The 23,350-nt window shown below is 38.0% G+C and overlaps 1 protein-coding gene across 4 annotated transcripts in view; it reads left to right on the top strand.

The window, feature by feature from the left end:
• WDR7 (WD repeat domain 7) overlaps window positions 1-23,350 on the top strand; it is a 143,199-nt gene that overhangs the window by 18,543 nt on the left and 101,306 nt on the right. For 3 of the 4 annotated variants that reach the window (XM_027794508.2, XM_055791615.1, XM_005242892.4), the window contains exons 4-16: window positions 648-726; window positions 1,255-1,429; window positions 3,265-3,341; window positions 6,399-6,518; window positions 6,722-6,867; window positions 7,930-8,032; window positions 9,049-9,190; window positions 9,727-9,975; window positions 11,848-12,068; window positions 12,757-12,952; window positions 14,094-14,308; window positions 20,459-21,228; window positions 21,762-21,850. In XM_027794508.2, the coding sequence (XP_027650309.1) occupies window positions 648-726; window positions 1,255-1,429; window positions 3,265-3,341; window positions 6,399-6,518; window positions 6,722-6,867; window positions 7,930-8,032; window positions 9,049-9,190; window positions 9,727-9,975; window positions 11,848-12,068; window positions 12,757-12,952; window positions 14,094-14,308; window positions 20,459-21,228; window positions 21,762-21,850 (2,582 nt within the window). The remainder of the gene's footprint in view (window positions 1-647; window positions 727-1,254; window positions 1,430-3,264; window positions 3,342-6,398; window positions 6,519-6,721; window positions 6,868-7,929; window positions 8,033-9,048; window positions 9,191-9,726; window positions 9,976-11,847; window positions 12,069-12,756; window positions 12,953-14,093; window positions 14,309-20,458; window positions 21,229-21,761; window positions 21,851-23,350) is intronic. The other variant, XM_055791614.1, reaches the window with a different exon arrangement.

The following is a 23,350-nucleotide window of genomic DNA, read 5'->3' on the forward strand; positions in this document are numbered from 1 at the left end:
AGAAAGCAGCTGACAGGTTCTGTTATGATTAAATTTTCATATAAAATTATAAAGCAAGTTATTTCTATTATTTTAAATACTGTAATTGGGGTAAATGCCTGCTAATTTGAATGAATTTATACAGGTAACTGTAATCTTGACTTATAAGACAAGTCAGAGAGTACCTACTGGTACTGTTTATGGTTTGTTGTTCAGTGCTGAACAGTACCAGGTGATGCTTCTACTTCTTAACAGCCTGGGCCCTCAGAAAGACCTGCAGCATTCGCTGCTGTCTGACACAGTTCTGTAATACTGTTTCTTTCCTCACAAATGGGGGGAAGGCAAGCTAATCTTTGGGTGACTTAACGGGTGCAGTAGAAGGGTATTAATGGCTTGAAACATTTGTGAGAGAAGTGAGAAATTCTCAGTTACTTACTTGTGTTTATTTTATTGATTGTGGTGAACCTTGGCATTTCAATTGTTTTCCTTTATCTTTGAAGGGAAGAAGAGGTTGTGTAGACTCAGATAGAAGGACTGGAAATTCAAATTGATTTTGAGTTTCCCTTATCTAAATACAATTCATATAGTCACTAACAAAAGGTTCAAATAGTTGAGTTTCTCCCAATGTAAATGTTCTGTGTGGTTTTAATCTGCCTTTTGTATTTTAGGGAGATGTGTCTGTGGGACGTGAATGACGGGAGATGCATAGAGTTTACTAAACTAGCCTGTACGCATACTGGCATACAGGTTAGTACTTGGAGGTCCTATTCTATATTGCGAAGTGTGGATAACTATAGATTAATTATCAAAACAAGGCTATTTTGTTTCTTTTTAAGCTTAATAATGACATCATACGCATACTGAAGTGTCTCATAAATAGTTTATGCTGTGTCATGAAATGCCCTAGGGCTGGAAAATCTGTGCTGCGCTTCAGCATTTGAAAAAATGTATCATATTTAATGAGAGAGGCTGGAAAGTAAGGAGGAAAAGGAGAATGTTTTCAGAGGAGTACTGCCAGGAGAGATGGGAGCATGAGGATGGTCTTGGCAGGGAAGGCTGAGCCAGGCTCCTGTCAGCTATAGGAGCTAAGTGTATGGGGTAAGGATTGCCTTGGGAAGGTAACTCTGCAAACAGCTCCCCTCATCAGTGCAGAGTAGCGATGTTTAAACATATAGCTATGCTTTAGAATATATTTATAAAATTACGGGATTTATTAGAAATGAAATGGTATGTCTCACAGAGTATAATTTCTGTATTTTGTTAATATCCATTTAGTTCTATCAGTTTACAGTTGGGACTCAGCGTGAAGGGAGGCTATTATGCCATGGACATTATCCAGAAATTCTTGTTGTGGATGCTACCAGCCTTGAAGTTCTTTATTCTTTATTATCAAAGATATCTCCTGACTGGATCAGCTCCATGACTATCATTCGATCCAACAGAACACAAGGTAATTATTTTTTTTGCTTTTATTACAGCTTTGCCTGCCTGTAAGAGAAGCACTTTTTTTCAAATTTTTCAAGAACCTGGGAAGGAACTAGTATGTTACTACTTGTGATCTTGGGCAACACACAGCAAGCTTTCCAAACCTTTCCAGAAAGCAAAGTATATGTAGTTGTTTCTAGTCCCAGGAAAAGAGGATAGTTCAGTACGCAGTATTGTCTCTGGGACAGTATCAAATGGGAGTTTTGGCTCTGGCTAAAATGTAACTGCTTTCTCATCAACCAAACCTAAAATCTAGCCAAATCACTCTGTGTGTGCGCTTGGCAGGATCCAGGCTCGCCTAGTGAATAGATTCGGTTCTGTCATCTGCAGTGTGTGCATGCGCTGAAACCTGAAGGACAAAGAACCTTCCTACAGGAAGAGTGGTTTGTTGTTTTTTTTCCACGGTGTATGAAAGTGTTCCACTAGGGTGATAACTTATTTTCTTTTCAAGAACTGAGGAGTTCTGCAGAGTACTTTGACAGCGAGAGCCAGAAAACTGGCATAACGCTGAAGGAAGATGTGTAGTATACATCGAGAGTATTTGGCAAGCTATACATTATAATTTTTGACAAGATATATACGTATTATGAGTATTTCTTGTGATTAGTAGCTTTATAAAAAACACTGTCATAACACTTTCAAAGGTATTATTGTAGGAAATGTGTTTAAGGAATGTGCTGATTAAAGTATGCAGTAGGGTTTAAAAATCTGAAGACTGTAGAGGGAGGAACTTCTGTAAAGTGATGACAGGCAGTATAGTGGAGAGGTATGCGAAGTAGGCTTGTGTTCGGTGGTGAATTAGTTGACATGGTTTGCGGTGATACCTGTCCACACTCTGTTTTGCTCTGCTACTTTGTGTTAGTTTGCTAGGCTTTAAATTCTGGCGGCTGAGGCAGAGGGGTGTCACATTCAGGTTTTACTGTTGTGGAGACTATAATTCCTAAGAGGTTTAGGGAATGCTAAGGAAGAAGATCCTAATAAAAGGAGGGGCTTCTATCTCTAGTTAGGCTCACAGCAGTTGTAAACTGGGCGTTCCCAGCATCCTGGAGTGGGAAAGCTGCATTGCTCTCCCCACATCATCTAAGTTGCTGAAACAACTGGAAGTGAAATCTGGTATTGTTTCCTGATACTACTTTTATTTTTATTTTTTGTTTTGTAATCACTTTTAACATTGTAATCAAGACGTTACTCCCTGGATTTTGGTCTCACACCAGACTGGTCTGGTAGGAACAGGAATGTCTAGAAAGTTCAGCTAGCACTTGATACACTTCGATTTTTTGTGAAGGTAATAACTCTCATGGAGTAATTTTGCAAAGATGCCCTTTGGGAGCCCACAGCCAAGAGATGTGTGGGCAGCTGTACAACTAGAGTGTGCTTCCCTTTAAACTTCAGCATCCTTACAGGCTGGTGTGGGCAAACAGCTAGGCATAAGCAACAAATCTCTCTTTTTGAGAGAGTAACACCTTGCCTTTGGGGGAGAGTGATGGGACAACCTGCAACGTCTGATAGCAGTACTAGAAGCAACTGTGACTTCCCTTCCTCCCCATTTAATTTGAGCCCTGAGTATTAATTGAGAGATGTAAACACAACCATGGAATCTGTGTATACGTATGCACATGTGCTTCTGGAATACGGCTTTGCAGATAAATGTTTGATTCTGAAGCAAACACTTCAGGAATGTTTTGGTAAACTTATAATGTTGAGGTACTCTCAGTATATTTTTGTACTCAGATATGCACAAATGTGCCACAAAATGAAGATGTCCTTGTACTCATCAGCCTAATGTTTGTTTTTCCCCAGAGGATACTGTTGTAGCAGTTTCAGTGACAGGCATCCTGAAAGTATGGATAATAACCTCTGAAGTTAGTCGGATGCAGGTAAACAAAGGCTTCTGAATTAATGATATTTCCTGTTGAGATGAAGGAGGAACTTCTAGTAATTCTGTTCCCTGTTCTTTCAGCTACTTACCTAATGGTATTATGGTTTTCTTCCTCTTTGCCATTTGAAAATCAACTTCAATCCTGCTTTACTGATTCTTCAGGTTATCAGCAGAACTCCTAATCTTTCTCATGTTTGACTCAGAATTAATTTCAAAATTAAGAGTAGAATAATCTCAGAATTCTACAGATCCTTTTTTTAATTTGTACCATGTAATGATTTGTATTAATATACAAATGTTCTTGTTAATACACAAATGTTTTTCTTTTAATTTTTCCCTCCTTTTTAAAAGTCCTATTCTTTCATGAAGTCATCTTGTACTACCTTCCGCAGGAGTTTTGAGTTCCAAAGAGCATTTAGTAACAGAGATTGCTGCACTAATGTGTAACTTTCCAAACTGATACGGATGCTGTACTGCATGCATAACTTTATTCAGTACAGGCAGAACTTACCTATGCAAGAGTTTGCAGTATAAGTACTTGCTAGTTGAAAGAGATGCTGCTGCTAAATACATGTTGACTGTGTATAGTACAGATAGAAGAAATAAGTCAGAGTGAAAGTTTGCCCTGTACTGCATAGGGGAAGTGTGTGCCTTTTAATGTGGTGGTGGCATTATAGAAATTACTTTATCACAGTACTTAATTTTTTTTAAGATTAAGTTCTCCAACTGCATTTCTTATGCTCTTAAAATATCTGTGCTTTTAACAATTTTCATTATAGTTTATTATACTATATTGTTATTAAATTTAGTATTTATTGTTAAAACTTATTATTCAATCTGGCGTTTTCTTTGAGAAAGATAAGTGAGATGGAAAGATGCCTGAAGGGTCTGCTGAGCCAGGAATAGTTTTTTTACAAATATTCATTATTAGGGATTGCTATAGCTCCCTGTTATTTGGCAGTTCTTGCCTTCCTGTATACTAAGGAATAAAAGTCTTAAAGGAGATTTGCTACATGTCTCGTAGCAAATTAGGTATTCACAGAAACCTCTTGTAAAAGATACACCTTACTATTGATGTTCAGCAACTATGGAAAATAACCTTGTGTTATGTAAATGAACTATTTTTTGATGAACTTGTTTATTTCCAGGATATTTATAATGCAAAAGCAATATGATTTGCATTAGCTTGGAAGACCTTGCTTTTGACCCCATTAGGGGACAGAGGTGGTATTCTTGTTTCTTTGTTTCATAGTTTCAAACTTGACAAAATTGTTTGCTCTCAAAGAATTTTCTGGAAACCCTTGTCATATAGCTAACATCACATTTAACAGTTACACTTTAAAAAAAAAAAAAAAAAGCACCAGTGAAGAGTATTGGCTATTATAAAAGTAAGAAATGCAAAGGCCTAACTAAACAGGAGCTTATCACAGTCTAGTCTATTTTGGGGTACGGGGAACCTTGGAAGAATGAACTGTGGGCTGAATCTGCTTAGTTTGAGCTGATGTCTGGATGCAGGGTAATTCACTGATAGTGATGATACTAAATAGGCACCACTAATCTGTCCAGCTGGTGAATTTGTAGACTTAAGTGACGAAAGAGGATACCACATGCTCTTGCAGATCTTCTTACGAGGAATAATAGAATAAGATCTGCTACAAGTGTTTGGTTTTTCCTTAGAAGTTGGCCATCTGGTGTCTTATGAAACAGCATAGTCCCTTTTCCATCACATGGTCTCTGTCATGTTCCTAAGTCCAATTTGAGCAGGGAAAAAAAAATCAGCTGGGTATTTTCTTGTTATCTGATTTCCATCTGTATGTTGCTCTTTGTAGAGACTCTCAGTTTCAGATGCAGGTTGCTGTCACACTGAGCACTTAAATGGTTTCTGTGTAGGACAGAATGCTTATTTCGCGTCTTGAAGACAAGGAAATAACATTTCAGGAAAATCCCAGAGATCTGTAACAGAGTAAAGAGCTGTGATCTAGGACATCTGAGTCCCCACTTCTGCCTTAATTGCCTGGCTATCCTGATTTTTGTCTGCCCTGTCACGATAAGGTAATTTATTATGAAAGTGGAGGGCTCTGTGAAATCTGTTGGAGTGACTAGCATTGCAGAGGGCTCTCTGTAAGTCTCCTGTTCATACATGCAGCAGGGCATCTGCAGCCTTCCATTGTTTCAGCCAGGTTTTTACAACTGTCAGCTAAACTGTTCAGATGATGAATGGCATGGTTGTCCCTCCTTCCTTCAAGGTAGGTATCCCAAGTCACAGGGAAGAGGGACAGTCAGTCAAAATGAGGATTAGTTTGGCAGCTAGTTCGTGTGTGTTCTGGATCTGGAAAGGTTAGCAGCGACCACCCTCAGTACAACCAGAAGAGAAAATTTTGCATTGAGGTGGGCCCAGATGAATTAAGGTACAGCATCGATGTCATAGATCAGTCTGGTACTGGCACTCGGTGGAGGGCGTTTGGCCAAATGGTTAAGAACGCATGCTATCTGAGAGTACTAGATTGAACGTCAGAAGAACATGGTCAGCAGTGACTGAATCTTAACCTCTGGCCAGGGGTCAGTCTACAGCTGAAAACTTTGAGGTGTGAGCATGCTAGTGGAATGAGGAAGGGAAGTCTTGTGTATTCAGCAGTCTGGCACTCTGCCTCCACTGCTGTGCTGGTCACTACTTGCACCTGATTATGGCTATGTACATACGCTCTCTAAATGAAAGTGATAACCTTCTGTCAGCGTCATTTTTGTCTGCCTCTACAAGCCAATTTCTTACCTATCACTTCTTCAGTTCTGCTTTTTTGCACATTTGCTACTCTTGTATTTGTGACAGTCTGCTGACTTGACTGTCACAGGGAAGATGGAATTTAAGATGCGATATGCCCATAGGAGTATCAAAATAAAACACTGACAAGCTCATGACTTGAGCAAATTTAAAACCATAGAAATGCCTTTCTTGAAGATGATGTTATTACAGAAGGTAATAATGGGGCCATTTAATTTCAGATTTATAATTTTAAATTAAAACCAGTTAATGTTGTGTGTGTTTGTTTGTTTTTAGGATACAACACCAGTATTTGAAGAGGAGTCAAAACCTATTTATTGTCAAAACTGTCAAAGCATTTCTTTCTGTGCGTTTACGCAGCGGTCGTTGCTGGTAGTGTGTTCCAAATACTGGAGGGTAAGGCAAGCTAGCTGAACAACACCTGGCTGCTTTTCACTTTTCACAGTAGAAGCTGATTTAATTAAATTGCTAGTAAGACCTTTAGATCAAGATGCTCTAAGTCCTTTTAACATGTCTATATTGAAACTGAAATTAGCTGCTGTCTGGGCATTTTAATCTGTAATTGGTTAATGACAACAGACTTCTCTGTTTCTTTTCAGGTTTTTGATGCTGGAGATTATTCCCTCTTATGTTCAGTCCCCAGTGAAAACGATCAGACCTGGACTGGTGGTGACTTTGTGTCAGCTGATAAAGTGATTGTATGGACAGAAGATGGACAAAGCTTCATATATAAATTACCAGCGAGGTACTCAACAATGAGATATTCCCATTTATTTTTTGAGATAAAACCATGAGCAACTGTGAAGAAATACTGAGTGTCTTTGGCTTTTTGTTTTGTTACAAGAGCATATGGATGTTGCAAAAACCAGTATTCTGTGAGCGTATTTTAAAGTGTGTCCCCTAAATGTATGACATTGAAGGAATGCTTAGTAACTTAGATTGCCTCAGCCAAGATTGCTTTGCTATTTTCTGATATGACACTAACTCTTTTTCACTTCCTAATGGAGCTGAGTGTTGGGAAGAGGTGTGTTTTGCTGTGGAAAAAGTGTCATAAATTAAAATATAATTCAAGTATTACCTTAATGATGTCCAGATAAGGAAGAAATTATTTTTGCTATATGGAGTGGAATGTAAATGATGATTGTATTATTCTGACAGAGTACTTTTTTAGACCATTAAGGGAAGGCATGAACAGCTGAGTTTGTGCACGTAGATGTGAAAAAATAAAATTTATTTAAAATTAGATATCCAAGAGGTTAAATAAATGTAGAATGACCAAAGTAAAATCAAAAGCTTTTCTTCTGGTATGCTGATGACATGCAAACACCTCTTTGTTCTGGGTGGAGATGCAGTTTTGTCTTGGAGATTCTTGAATATTCTCACATAAATCATGCGAGAACTCCTTTCTCACCCTCTTATGTGATTAGAGTACAAGGATGCGAGCAGATCTGTCTTGTGATCTGTCAGAGGAATCCTTGGGTCTGGTGTGTTTTGGGTGAGTCTGAGGCCAGATGTATTGAAGTCCAAAACAGACCTAAAGCCAGGTTTCCTTCATTCTTTTTTCCTTCAGTTCTGAACGTGTAGGGGGAATGAGCTTGACACGTTTGGAGCAGTTATTAATTGACAAAGCATATCCTGTACATTAAAATTAGAGTAACAATTGTGCTATACACTGTATAACAACTGGATAAAATGTAATGATTAAGGGCTTGGGGGTTGATTTTGCTTAGTATTACTTAGTTAGCTAGTGCTGTAGTCAGTCACTCTACTAATACAAGGATTTTTACTCCTTTCTCTTAAACCCTAGCTGTCTACCAGCTAGTGATTCATTTCGCAGAGATGTGGGGAAAGCAGTAGAAAATTTAATTCCACCTTTATTGTACAGTGTGTTGGACAGAGCAGATAAACAGGTAAAATATATTTTTAATGAGTTTTTTTATGAACTGTGTTTCTCCTTTAGAGAATTGAAACATGCATACATGATGACCAGTTCTTCTTTTCCAAAGTTAGGGTTTTAGGATTTCTTCTTTTCCTAGAGTAGATGGTGCGATTTCTCTGCTGTTTTGTTTGGTTTTCAGATAAATACAGAGGTTGGTCTCTGGTCAAGTGAAACTTCAGTTTCTATGTACTGACAGTTTATCATTCATCAGTACCTGGAGAATTAGAAGTCAACTCATGATGTGCATTGTAATTAGGCAGTAGCTGAGCAAGAGCCTTTGGAATCACAGCTTTGAATTGGAAAGTTTAAATCCTTGCAAAGTAAAGAAAACAAGATTTTGTAGACAAGGTCTTTTTTGAGCTGTGCTTCATTTTTATATCATGCTGTGAACTGTATCTGCTATAAACTAATACATCTAGGACTGCTGTATGATGTATCTAGCACTTCTACCTATAAGCAACTGTCTGATTTATAAATGCTATTATTACAAGACTATTGTAGGAAACACTTTTTTTATCTTAACAGTTTAATCTGTTGCCAAATTTGGATATTGAAACACTTAACTATTTCTTTTTTTTTTCTTTATGTTGTCAATAGATACTAAAACTTTTTTGCTTCTGTTGTGGACCATGTTCCTCACTGAGTGGTGTAATTTCAGCTCGCCTTTGCAGTTAGAATGTTAACAATTTTAGAATATGCACACACACATATAAAAATTATTCTAAATATGAATATTTAGAACAAAACCAAATATATACAAAAATCTTTTTTCCTCTCCCCTAAACCTTATTTTCTAAGTAACCACAGTTTCTTCTGATTAGTATTGCTGTATTTATTCTTTGTCCTGTAAGAAAGATAAAGCATGAAGTAGCTAGTTTTTGTCCTGCTTCTTTGTAAGGTACAGTGGATTATGTGGGGAAAGTAAATTTTGAGGTTTGTACATGGTTTACGTGTATTCAGAAGTTGTTAATTTATCTTTTTTAACAGCTGCTAATATGTCCTCCAGTTACTCGATTCTTCTGTGGACACAGGGAGTTTTCCTATAAACTGTTAATCCAAGGAGACTCTTCAGGGAGACTGTGTATTTGGAGTGTGCCTGATACTCTTGAACAGCAAGGTAGTGCAAAAGGTATACTTAATTGTCAGTCTTGTTGCAAGTCTTTTAACAGGGGTGTCTAGGTTTTTTGTTACGCATTTTGTTACTGGATAAAGTGCTGCTGCTTTTCCTACAGATCCATGAAGTTGTTTGGGTTTTTTTAATTGTTAGCTTCTTAGGAGTTTTAGTAACTTAATTTTTTCATAAATGATCAAAAGCTTAATTTACTCTGAATATTTTTCAGGTTTTTAGCTTTGACTGCTTCATTCCAAACGCTAGCTATGGCCATTGCTGTCTGCTTGTGTAACTTCTTCTTGTAGCTTAAATCATGTATTTTTCTAGTTTCCACATATACCGTTTTCATGTGTTGCTGTAGCTTCACTTACGTAGTTAGTGAATTTATCTCCAGTATGTACCTTTTACTTTGTTCAAAGTGTTGTGATACGGTGTATTTAAACTTCAAGATCTTTTCAGAAAAGCATTTATAACGTCTGTTCTTGATTATTTTTTTTATTTTTATTTTTAATCCTCCTCTCACCTCACCCCTTCCTTCTTTTCTTTTTAAACAGGACTGCAAACAACGACTTCAGTATCCCTCCAGGAAGCTTTTGATAAACTTACTCCTCGCCCTGCTGGGATTATAGACCAACTAAGCTTAATACCAAACATCAATGAACCACTTAAAGTTACAGCCAGCGTGTATATCCCAGCACATGGGCGTTTGGTTTGTGGTCGTGAAGATGGAAGCATTGTTATTGTGCCAGCAACACAAACTGCTGTAGTTCAGCTGCTGCAAGGAGAGCATATGCTCAGGAGAGGTATGCAAGTAAGCTTTTGAAAAGCACAGCTGGATTACCCTGTGCACCTGTCATGAGATACCGTGAAGTAAGAAATAGATTCACAAAGTGAGCATTAAGTCCTTTTACAGATAGAATTCATATAACAGTTTTCTTAACAATTCTGATGCTCGATTATGTAATGAGAAACCTAAGTAATAAATTAACTGTAGCCAGTTTGCATCAATTAGGAGGAAGGAGCAGGAGATACAGTATGTCATGAACTGACCATAAACCCCATTCCCCGCCCCCCTGCACTGCTGGCAGGAGGAGGGAGAAAAAATGGGGAGTGAAGCTAAGCCTGGGAAGAAGGTCTTAACTGTGGGGTTTTTTTAAGATTTGGTTTTATTTCTCGTTATCCTAATGGATTTGATTGGTAGTACACTTGACTTGGGGAAATTAGTTTATTTTGCCTGTGATGGCGATTGCTGAGAGCTATCTAACCCAGTCTTTATATCGACCTGGGAGCCTTTTGTTACGTTTTCTCTCCCCTGCCCAGCCGAGGAGGGTGGTGATGGAGCAGCTTTGGTGGGCACCTGGCCTCCAGCCAGGGTCAAACTGCCACAACAGGGAAAGGCTTGGATATTTCTCCTGGGTTTTTGAGATGCAGTAGCAAAGATATGGTGAGGGACATCTCTTCAGAATCATCCTGGGCACTGTGCTCAGCTGGGTTATTAGTGTGCCTGTGAAGAGCTCCTTGGGAAAATCATACATCTAACAGAGAATTCCTTCTTCTATATTGTGTAGTTAGTTGCCTGCTATAGGTTGGCCTGCTCTTGTATATTTCTGTTCCAGATGTTGTTAATACTTTTGTGATCATAGCTGCAAAAAATATTTGGGTTTTGATGTTTCTAAGTGTTGCTAAATCATGTAAATATTTTTTCTGGAAATACACATACGAGCTTGTCAGTTATATACAAGGCTGTTGGTTGTGCTGTTTCCATTATATGAGTTACTTTGTATAACTTTCTACAAATACTGTCTTTTTCTTCATGTGAAGTTGAATTGCCTTGAAGCTGATGCATTATTCCACAAATAAGCATTGGTGATTCCTACACTCATAAAAACACAGAAGTGCCTGTATGTATTCTACTTAAAGTTTGCTCTGCTTGGTAGAAAGCATAATCACGTAGAGGAAAAAAATTCCACTACACCATGCAGATATTGCATAGAATACTTGATCATGATATTTAATTTACTGGCCCATTTTGTTAAATTTGCCATCTGAAAAGACAGGGTTTTCTCATATCTTTTGCTGTAGTTAACACCTTACAATGAGAATGATATAACTGATGTATTTGATCTCAGTGAACAGAAGTCTCTCCATTCTTGCTTTGTGTTCACAAAAATTATTTTCCTTTTTAAATTTAAATTTGATGCCATTAACTTATTCTGCACAGGCACCAAATGCATAACACTGCAGACCTGCATGTTGCTGTTGTGGCCAGTGCAGAGTAAGATTATGCAATTTTGCTGGTTCTGGTCCTCTTGGTTATAACCCTGGATAAATTAGTGTTTGAGGGGGAAGGGAGTTTACTTTTTCACACCTTTGTGGCCTTTTAAAGTATTTTTTTTCTGGGATGTTTTTGGGGAGAGGAGACTTTTAAGACAACTGAATTACTTTAAAGTGACTTTGTACAGTAAGGCAAAAGGAGTTATTTGGTCCATGTCCAGTAAGAAAAAATATGAACACTTCAAAATATATGTCTAATCCTCTAAGAGCTTCTGTCAAAAAATGCCGTATGCCTGTATTATTTTTTTTTCCTGGTTAAATCAAGAACAGTGTTTTGGATCGTTACTGAATTACATATTTTTCCCTCTTCTTGTCTTTTCCCCCTTTCCCCCATTCCTCAGGTTGGCCACCTCACCGGACTCTCAGAGGCCATCGAAACAAAATTACATGTTTGCTGTACCCTCATCAGGTTTCTTCTCGTTATGATCAAAGGTATTTGATCTCAGGTGGTGTGGATTTCTCAGTCATCCTATGGGATGTATTTTCTGGAGAGATGAAACATATCTTCTGTGTACATGGGGGAGAAATTACACAACTTCTAGTTCCACCAGAAAACTGTAGTGTAAGTTTTACATAATATGTCTGATAACCTGTTTTGCGTTTTCCGTAAATGGTACGGTTCCTCAATTCCGTGACAATGTGAGTGAAATATGAAACACTGAGAAGGTAGCACTGACCCAATGCGTAACTCTTGCAGACACTTAAAAAGAGCTTAATTGTTCTGTTAATCTTGGCTTTTTTTGCATCATGTATGCTACGTACAGGATAAAAATTGTGGAAAAAGTGGATATTAAAACCTAGGTAGCTAGGGAAATGCTTAGCATTTTAATACAGCATTAACAGTGAGAGAGGATTTCCATGACGTGGAAGCAGTCTTTCTCCCTGAAGGTGTTGGCGAATGTGGTAGGCCATGGATTTTAAAGGCGATTTTGTATCTCATAACTTGGATGAGTAGAATTGAATGAACTAAATGACATTGATTTTCCATGGTTTCTCTTCTTTGATCAGCAAAACAGGTTTTAACACCTGTTTGCTCTTTATGATCTGCAAGAGGCTGGATTCAAGAGAATTTCTGCAAGTGCAATTCTGTTTCTAGTGACCTCAGTGGGTTTAACCATAGATTTGTGTGCCTAGCTTTTGTTTATAAAATAGGTTGTTGATCGCCATGCTTGGTCCAGTGAATGAGAGATTATTAAACACAAACTCTGCATTATGATTAAGATTTCTTTTTTTTTTTTTTCTTTTACTAGGCAAGAGTCCAGCACTGTATTTGCTCTGTTGCCAGTGATCATTCAGTAGGTCTTCTGAGTCTGCGGGAAAAAAAATGCATCATGCTGGCATCCCGTCACCTTTTCCCTATTCAAGTAATAAAATGGAGGCCTTCTGATGATTACCTCGTGGTAGGATGTTCAGATGGGTCTGTGTACGTTTGGCAAATGGATACTGGTAAGGTTAAGTTCAAAGACATTGATTAAACAATTTTATATATATGGTTATAGTTTTGTGTAAGTTGCATCTGAGAGAAGAGTTTCAAATTTTTTGCACACTTTCCACATTCCCAAAAATCTGTAGATTATGTAACCTTTTTTAAAATACATATTTCAGTATTTGGAATAACTCATTTAGTTTTGGAGAAGTATAGCTTGCTGTGGCTGTTTCTCCTCCTACATGTTTTCCTAGTCATCTTCAGAGAAACCAGTTAAGATACTGGCCTGCACTTAGAGCGTCCTCTCAGTGTATTAGTAACTGTGCTTCCCCAGCAATTTTCCTGAAAGCTTGGTGTAGAAGTGCAGCACCTTGAATCTACAATATTTTCATCATCTGCAGAGTGAAGAAAGTGTCTGTCTGTTGTTTTGTATTGTTTGTTTTGTTGTTTGCTTGGTTTTGTTGTGTTTTTAAAAAAGGGACTAATGCTTAATTTAGAAGAAACTGAAAATGAGTCAACAGAATGGACAACATGGAATAAAATATAAACAGCTTTGTTGGAGAAAAATCTGTGATATTTGAAAGGAAGACAGTGAGGGTAAAAAAAGCATCAGAATATATGCATTATGTAATTACCTTTTAACTCCTTAACTCACTGTAGTTTTGTGGTTAAAAAAACCCACAAACCTACGATAATGTCTGAATATTATTTTCAGCTTATTGTGAAAACTAGATGAGAATGGGTTTTGATTCAAGCTCTAGGAAGCAAAGAGGAACCTGAGATACATTGTGGAAAACTTAATCCATGCAGGTAGTTGGGTGAGAAAGAGAATTAAAAATGATTGAAAACAGCCATCTGCTAAAAATGTTGAGCAACTGTAGTCATTGCTCTCTGGTCAGTACAGAATCACGTCTTGGGTTTTTTAAACTCGTCTTGATTTTTTGTTAATGTCTTTTTTTCCTTACACACTTCAACTTCATGGAAATTTAGGGAAATTCTGTGCCTTTAGGAATATTAGTTCTAAAAATAGCTGTTAACACAACAAAGTTTTATGCATTGCATCCTGTGATGTAAATTATTTTCACCATTGTTGTACTTGAGATACTTTGGACATTCTGAACTGCTTCTGCTTAAACTCCATGCTTTTCAAAATATTTGCAGGTGCGCTGGACAGGTGTGTGATGGGAATAACAGCAGTGGAAATTCTGAATGCCTGTGACGAGGCAGTCCCAGCAGCTGTGGACTCCCTGAGCCATCCTGCCGTCAACCTGAAACAGGCAATGACTAGGCGTAGTCTGGCTGCTCTGAAAAACGTGGCACATCAGAAACTACAGACTCTTGCCACTAATCTACTTGCTTCTGAAGCATCTGATAAGGTAAGCTGTGTATCAGTTTGTTTTTAGTGCAGTACCTGAAACATTTATTTCCATAAATAATTGAATGAAATATGGGAATTCTTCATCGTTGTAACGGAAAGGTTATTATTCAAAGCTGTGTGAAATTTTAATAAAGACATAAACTAGCTTTGCCTGGCCTTGGGTCAGTCCTAGGAGTTCACTGTCCTTGAACAAAAAGTATCAGCTGCATTCAGCATTGTTGTGCAGCTTCCAGTGCAGGTGGTATCTAGAGTTATATTTTCAAACCACATTTTACTTACATTTTTTTCTATTTTCTGCTTTCAGTTGTTGTGGTTTTCCTTGCTGGAGTCTAATGCTTTTAAGCTTCCTCTTCACTGTCTCTTAACTCTGTACTGCTTTCACTGTCTTAACCTCTAGTTCTTACCGAACCTGGAGAATATGCACCAGATATATTGCTACCTATCTAGAAAGAGGGGAATTTATTTTTAATGTCAACCAACACAATCTCTTCCATACCTCTCTGAATATCGTTTCCCATTAATGTTACTGTTCGTAATGCTACCTGCCTCTTCACATGCGTTCTGCTGTTACGGGTTTTTTTCAGGTTCAGTTTATTTAAAATCTGACTTCAGCAGCATTTCACAGAATCAGGAATATTTGCTCAATTATATAGGTTCTGTTAATTTGTAGTATTGATGGGTAGACAAGAAACCAGCCTGCGATCCGTATCAATCAAAAGCAAGTCTCACCCTTTTTGTTTTGTGCTAACTTTAAGGAATGGAACTGGCATTGATTTGTTTTTTACCTCTTCCCACCCACCACGTTGGGCATGCTTTATGCACTCGTGCAAATGTTGCTGAAGGTGGAGCTACAGCTTGAGTTTATTTTCCTTTGATAACTGTTGCTGTGACAGTTCAGAAAAAGTATTACTGAAATATATATACAAATAGATATAAATGGAGCCAAAGTAATTTCAATGCTAAAAAATAATTACAGTTTGAGAAAGACTTTTAAGTGTTTAATGCCAGAATATATTGAGCTGAGCTTAGCTGATTCCTAAATCACAAAACATAATTTCAAAAGTCCTTGAATATTAAGCAATGAAATATTTACAGATGGTTCCATTTGAATTCATCACTTAGTAACTTGTTAAAAGCACTCATTAGCTGTTCATGAGCACCATATGTCAATGTATAGATAAAGTGTATAAGCCATGGTATGTAAACATGTGTTCATTCAACACAAAACTTGACAGTGTGTGTATATGGATGTTACAACTGGCTACTTTCCAATCTGAGCAATGAGCAAATGCTCATATTAAGAACTCTGGTAAGCAGACCCTTCTGGTAATATCATAATGTAAGAGTTGTTCAGGTATTAGAGCAATAGCAGGATGGTGAGCCTGCATGTTGATCTCTGGAGGCAGAGGATGATTCTTCTCTACTCAGGTTGTTATTGCACAAGTGGGAAGCACCTTAAATATTTTGAGATGCGGGGGGCATTCCTTTTTGAAGTAGGAATGATCTCTTTCTCTGAATCGGTATCTCACAATAAGAAGTAACTTGGATTTCAGATTGTTATTAAGTAATTTTTACGTTATAGCATTAATTTTATTATTCTGAAGAGCAAATGGAGTGCCATATGACATGTACCCCAGGAAAAGATAGTACCATGTAAAAATTTTAAGGAACTTCACTATGGGAGTAGAACAGTGCAAGAGTCAGTTCTTAATATCCTGTTAATTTTAATGTGCCACATTTTTTCAGTTTGGTGGACTTGGACTGACCATTTTGAAAACTAATGCGCAGCTGACAGCATCACAGATCTGGTAGAGATGGGGGGAAAAAAGCCAAGAGTAACTTTTAGAAATAGGCTTAAGTATTGATGGTGGTTTAGCTGGTGGGCTCAGTACCGTATCAGTGCAGATAAGAGAGCTGAAGGAAGAACTTTCTCTTGGTCGTCATGTATTTTTTTGTTTTGGCCAAATGTGGAGAAAAGTTGTGACCTTGTGAGGGTTTTACAAACTTTGTCACAGAAAGAATGTGACCCCCAACATATAAGTTTTTATCTTTCTGTTAATTTTGCATTTCCTTCTATTAATCTTTATCTTGAAGGAAACTGGGAAAAATATCCTTGTAGCTGTGTGTTAAAGGAGTATGCAAGAGGCTTTCCTTTCCCTGAGCCCTTTGTTCTGGTGGATCCTGCTCTGGGCAGGGGAGTGGGTTAGAGGATGGCCAAGCTAGCCGTCCTGCGGCTGTCTTGCTTACAGTTCCTCTTAGCAGCGATTCCAGTACACTGCCGTGCATCGTAACTTTTTTCCTAATAAAGACCTGTCAGAGCAGACGGGTATTAAGTTTGTTTAGTGTATCAATGCCATTCAAAAATGGTGGCTGAGTCCAAACAAAAAGAGCTTGTGTTTCTGTCACCTTTCCCTTCCCGTTCAGGCAGTGCTAAGGCAGCAGCAGCCTGGGCTGTGGCCAGCAGGGAGCAGCAGCACCCTGCCCCCAGCCACTTGCTGCCTTGGCTTCTGTCACGTCTTCATTTCTTTTGCCACCTTCTGTCACATTCGGTTTGGAAAAGAAATGTCACTTAGGGAGAGCACACCTCAAAATACCGCCATCATGGTTCTACAAATAGATGAATAGACATGTGCTCAGACTTGGGTGCAGCCAGTGTGGCTGTGCACGTACATAAATATGAATGTTGCATTTGTACATGCTGTGCAAACGTACATCTATGTGCAGGTTCCTCACATCCAGTGAAGGTGTTGCTACCTGCAAAGGCACGATACACAGCACAGAAAAATGTGTTCTGTACCATGATGATGTTCATGGTATGGAATATAGTAGGTCAGTGGTGATTAATAGCTAAAATATTCTGGTTATGTTGCTGCTTTTAATTTTACTATTGTGCCCGCTACCAGAGACGATTTAATAAAAAGTTACCTGCATTACACTCAGAGAAAATAACTAGATTTTTTTCTATAAGGAATGTGTGAATAAATCAGTGCATTGTAGAACATAACTTGCAGCTGTAGTTTATTGATACTTAATTATTTCTGTTCTGGTTTCAATTATTCATTATTAGCTTCTCATGGCAAATTTATGTAATAAGCATAGTTATTCATTCTCTGAGCTGACCACTAAGAAAGGAGCAGAATTTGGCTAGTTCCTTTAGTTCTGATTGTGTTAGGCCCTGGCTGTTTGTCTGGCATGGTGAGCTAGACCACACCACAGCTCCTCCGAGAAATGCAAGGACAAGGAGTAAGGAGGATGGTCTCTGTTTAATTTTTTTTTCATAATCCCTCTGACCAAATGTGAATTTTCATTCCGGTAGTAGCTTAACTTCATTACATAAGTGAAATTAATTTTAATTTGAGGAAAGACAGAAGAAAAATCATTTGATTCTAGCAGTATAGCAGATGATATTGAAGACTTTGCCAGGTCTGCATTCCGTTGTTGGAGAGTCTTTTGATATGTTTTGAATATTGCTCTCTGTGTGTGTGTATGCTTTTCATATCTTGTTGGTTTGTTACAAAGTGAGTGCATTGGAGTAATGTAAAATATATACGTGCATTTGCTGAGAATCATCCTCTGAAAGTGAACAAGAACTACTGAGTGCAGCAAGCAAACAAATAATTGTACTTGCTCTTCTCCGCTTCAGCTCCATACAGTAAAATACACATGGGTATTCATTCTAAGCAAAATATGAGCAGCCTTAAGAGCCTGCAAATTAAAGTATTAGTGTGGCAGAAAAATTAAGATTACGATATCAAATAAGACTAACATAGTGGATTGCTTTAGATAAACACACTTTGTGTACATTATGTTTAGACAGGTTTAAGGAGCAGTGTCTTGCTCTTCATTTTTCCCCCTGAGCCTTTTGGTGTGAAACAGTCAAAGGCAGAGGTTATTCTTGCATTGCTCCAAAGCAGCAGTCAGAAATGAATCGCGAGGAAGCTGTGGCTCTATCATCAGCTGCTCTTGATGGCAGGTCAGGGTACTAGAGCCTCCTCTGAGCCCATCACTTTCCAAATACAATGTAAAACTTTGGAGAGGTCAGGTTTTCCTCTGAAAATGTTTTACTATAAAAAGCAATCTTACAGTCTTCAGGGATGTACAGCAACTAATAGCAACAGAAAAAGCAGAGTGCTTTATGAGAGACAAATCTGTGTGACTGAGAACCTTGAGTATGCTAATTTCAAAGCAAGTACAGACAGCGGAACAGCAATTGAACATGTGATGGGTAATCTTTCATGCCAACAGCATTTTGGGGGTCTTTACAGTTACAGTGGGAAAGGAATATATAAAAATTACTTATGTTTTTAAACATGTGCTATGAAATTTTTACAAAACCTAAAGCAGCCAAATAGTTGTAGGACTACAAATGCTTACTGGCTTGACAGAAGTCCTTGAGAAATAATAAATGGTACATATGCATGCCCAATGCATTTCTAAGGTGTTAAGCAGAATATACATTTGTTTCTATAGTAGAATATTAATTTGATTCACAGTGATAAGTACATTTGTTAGTATTCAGAAGTAGAAGGAAAGGGGTTGAAAAATACAAGATAATGGGTGTTGGTAGAAATAATGTAGTTTTGCAGCTTGGCAGGTTCCTCAGGAATGGCCATTCCTACTGATGCAGGGTATTTAAGGCTTCATAAGATGTGCTTCAGGTCAGGGAACAAAGGAAGCAATATATCAGGGTACATATAGAATAGGGGGAAAACCTATTAGGGATTCAGGTATATATACAGTAAGTTCAGATTTTTGTGTCATATATAGTGTATTATTTATATAGACTATATGTATTTATAGTGTATGTGTCTATATATATGCATATCTATTTGTACATATATACAGTGCATATATAGGAACTGCAAGCCCTGTTAATTTCTATGTAACTATCCTGCTGTAAAATGTGCTTTTGTGGTTTAAAAAAGACCCCAGAGAAAGGCAATTTTAGACTGCCAAACTGAAAGAGTTCATATTAATGTTAAGGCTGTTGAGTTACAGATGAGAAAAGATATAGGAGCCTTGACTGCATTGCTTTTATTGGTGATACATTAACAACTTTTGGGTTAATTCTACTTTCAGTAAAGGCTGATGTTTTCGAAACAAACAATTCAGCCTCTGTAAGTTGTAGAGGAAGTACCACCTCTCCTGCCGCTCTTGTTAAGACCCGTGTAGGGTAATGGGGTTTATGTGCTCCCTTAGCCTTAGCTGCCAGGTGAGCACAGGGTTTAACTTCTGCAGTGACTAACGCAACACCGGGAACATTTCTTCATCATGGAACCTGGGAACTGCTTCTCCTGGATGGTTTTCTTGCTCTGACTTTGTATTTCTGTGCATCAAACATGATTGGTCAACCTTATGCCTTTCAGGCTGTTAATTCTCCTGGTTTGCAATTAGTATTTTACTTACATCTCAACAGAGGTTATTTCTGTTGAAAGATTCTCTTTCACTGTTTTGGGGAAACCAAGGACTTGAGCGTAACTTTGGTTAGGAAGAGTAAGGTTCTCACAATACTTACATTCATTTTGTCCAATCGCCTCTTCTGACTTTTTTCTGCTTTTATCCCCTTACATTTACTTTTTTTTTTTTCTTTTTCTTCTCCCTTGGGAGGAGGGGAAGGAGGAGGAAGATGGACTCAAGTAGCGAAGTGAACAAGCAACAAGCTAATTACATATCTGGACAAATTTATTAGTAGATTATTTAGTAGATTATTCATTTTCCAATGGCTTAAATTGATACTATATTTCAGTATCTACATATGAAATACTTAATGTGTTTTAAGTTTCATAATAAAATAATGACATTTTATTGTTCCTTGGAGTATAACTATTATCTTCTAGAATTCAGGAGAAAGAAATGCGAACTTCTGTCTTACCTAGAGAGCTCTATTTTTCTCATAAACTTCTGCAAGTAAAATTTCTGTATTTTAGGGTTGTAACACTTGATCACAAATCTGAAATTCCTGACATTGTGGAAAGTGCTGTAAAATTCTTCACTGAGATTCTCATAACATGTTTTATACCCATGTGAGTTTTCAACTTTTGATCATTCACAGCTTCTTTAATCTGTGAATTAAGTTTGTGAAAAGTGTTAACAAAGTAGTCCAATTGAAATTTCAATTTTTTTTTTTCCTTTTTTTTTTTTTCTTCAGGGGAATTTACCTAAATATTCACATAACTCCCTTATGGTTCAAGCTATAAAGACTAACTTAACAGATCCAGATATACACGTGCTCTTCTTTGATGTAGAAGCCCTGATTATTCAGCTGCTGACTGAGGAGGCCTCCAGACCCAATACTGCCCTCATTTCTCCAGAGAATTTACAGAAAGCCTCTGGCGGGTCTGACAAAGGAGGCTCCTTTTTGACTGGTAAACGAGCAGCTGTCCTCTTCCAGCAGGTCAAGGAAACAATCAAAGAGAATATAAAAGAGCATCTTCTTGACGATGAAGATGAGGATGAAGAATCGATAAGGCAGAGGAGAGAAGATGGTGACCCAGAATATCGCTCTAGCAAATCTAAACCATTAACTTTGTTAGAATATAATCTAACCATGGATACAGCAAAGCTTTTTATGTCCTGTCTTCATGCCTGGGGCCTGAATTCTGTTCTAGATGAGCTTTGCCTTGAGCGTCTTGGGATGCTGAAGCCACACTGTTCAGTGTCCTTTGGCCTCCTGTCTAGAGGAGGCCACATGTCTCTGATGCTTCCTGGCTACAACCAGCCTGTAGGCAAACTGGCATATGATAGTGTGGAGTTAGGAAGGAAAATGTCCGTTACGGAAGGACTGGGAAAGGGGACGTATGGTGTATCGCGTGCCGTCACCACTCAGCACCTCCTCTCTGTTATCTCACTGGCCAACACATTGATGAGTATGACCAATGCCACTTTTATTGGAGACCACATGAAGAAAGGTCCGACCAGGTATGGCAAATACTCGCTTAACTTGTGATAAATTCTTTCAGAGTCTATGTTTTAATACAGCATTTTATTTTGTTTAATTTTGCTGTGGGGTTTGACGTATTAAATGGATATGAAAACCTTTGGTACCTAGATGGAATTGAGTGTTTTTCTTCTTTATTGAACATAGTATTTTTTTATGCCAAGATAACCATGTTGCTTTGGAGTTACTTAACTTACAACGTTAATAGAACATGAAGCTGTATTAACATATGCACCACTAGGTCTGAGAGGCAATTCTTGTTCTCCTTTACAAAGAGTTTTAATAATGTATAGGTCACATTCTAAATAAATCAAAGCATACAGATGAACGTTTTATCACCAAAACATAACCTTGCCTAGGAATTACAAATTAGAAGACTTCTGTCAAACAAACTGTTTATAGGGTTGCTTTTCAAAGTTTGTTTAGTTACAGTATCTTTAGCAAATAATATCTTTTCTTTTTTTTCCTCTTCCTGTATCCTCCTTCTCCCTCTTCATATATGTTTTGGGTTTAGGCCACCTAGGCCAGGCACTCCCGAGATGTCAAAAGTGAAGGCACCCTCTTCAATTTCAAGTCACGCAGCCCAAGGACAAATTAAGCAAGGTAAAAATCCACGTGCTTTGGAACAATTTGGTATGTCATTTCAGTTCTTGACACTGAAATGATCACCTTACTATCAAGTGCTAAAAATATCGCTAGCTTCTATGTGGGAGGAAAAAGTAGTGTAATATTCTAGATAAAAATTTTAATGACTCAGACCTTTTTAAGAATCAATGTAAGATGCTGATACTGTCATGAAGTCAGTCTCTGAGAATGATTTTTTGCCTGTTTTAAGGACTCCAAGCATTGTGGTGGTGTGGTGATAGTAAGAGGTTTGAAGTCTGTCACTGAGGGCTATATGGACAAATACAAAAATGTTTGTTATGAACTAAAGCATAAACACATATAAGTAGTATGTATGCATTTCCCCTCCTTTTTTTTGAGGAGGAAGATATTATTTTAACCGTACCTCTGCTGCTGTTGCTACTTTTATCACTCCCAGTTATGAAAGGTGGCAGTGGATGATACTGAAGACCATCTGATAGTCTGCATTGTATCTTTCTTTTTGTAAATATAATGGTTAAGTACAGGAAGTAGAAAAACATGGGATGTAAAAGAAGGATGTACACATGATTAAACATTAATTTTCTGCTGGAGTAGAGTGGAACAGGGACTAGGACTTCTTCTGGGCAGCAGTAGCATGTGGGAAACAGTCCTGCTGGGACTGGAGACACGGAGGAAGGGGTGGTGCCTTCCTGCCTTCTCTTGAAAAACAGAGCTGCCGTTTGATGGGACAAATGAACTACCCCTCTTAATGCCAGAAATAAAGTAAATGTAAACTACTGTGATGTGGCCAATTATGCCTTGAGCTCAAAGCTAAGGAGCAAGGGAACTGTTGGGAAGAGCATGGGGGCACTCATGGGGAGGCAGCCGTGCAGGCTCACGGGGAGTGAGGGTGATGCAGCGCAGCATGCTGGTGGTGCCCGAAAGGGGAAGGGTGGTATGTGGGATTTACCCACTGGCAATAACGGGGATACAATCTGCATGGGACCAGTTGGAGGTTGTGTATGGCTAGAGGGGAACGTATGATTGTAACCTTTGTCATACGTGTTTTGCTGTATGATAAAGAGGAAAAGTATATACATCATTGCTCTTCTTACAGTTCGTTGGGATTTTTGTGGATGTGAGCCCAGCTGCCTGAATATGCTGCAGGGCAGAAGAGGAAAGGGTTTTCTTTTTTAGATGATGTATTTGGTTATTGTGTTAACTAATCTATAAAGCAGATATCATTTAGGATTTATTTAAAGTTTCCTTTGAAAATGGCAATTATCTTCTATTTTTAACTTTTCCCTGTTAACTGTTAAAACTTTGTCTTTTCAATCTATATGAATACAGAGAAACTTGCAATATGTAAAATGATTGTATTTTGCAGAATACAAATACTTTGTACATTGCAGTAAATACCACAATGACAATCTTGAAAGATGTACATTAAAGATATATTTAAGTCTTCAAAAACTGCACTTACGTTGTGCTTGCTAGCTCTAATACAAATCAACTGTG

This window comes from Falco peregrinus, chromosome Z (assembly GCF_023634155.1).
Source record: "Falco peregrinus isolate bFalPer1 chromosome Z, bFalPer1.pri, whole genome shotgun sequence".
Classification (NCBI taxonomy): Eukaryota; Metazoa; Chordata; class Aves; order Falconiformes; family Falconidae; genus Falco; species Falco peregrinus.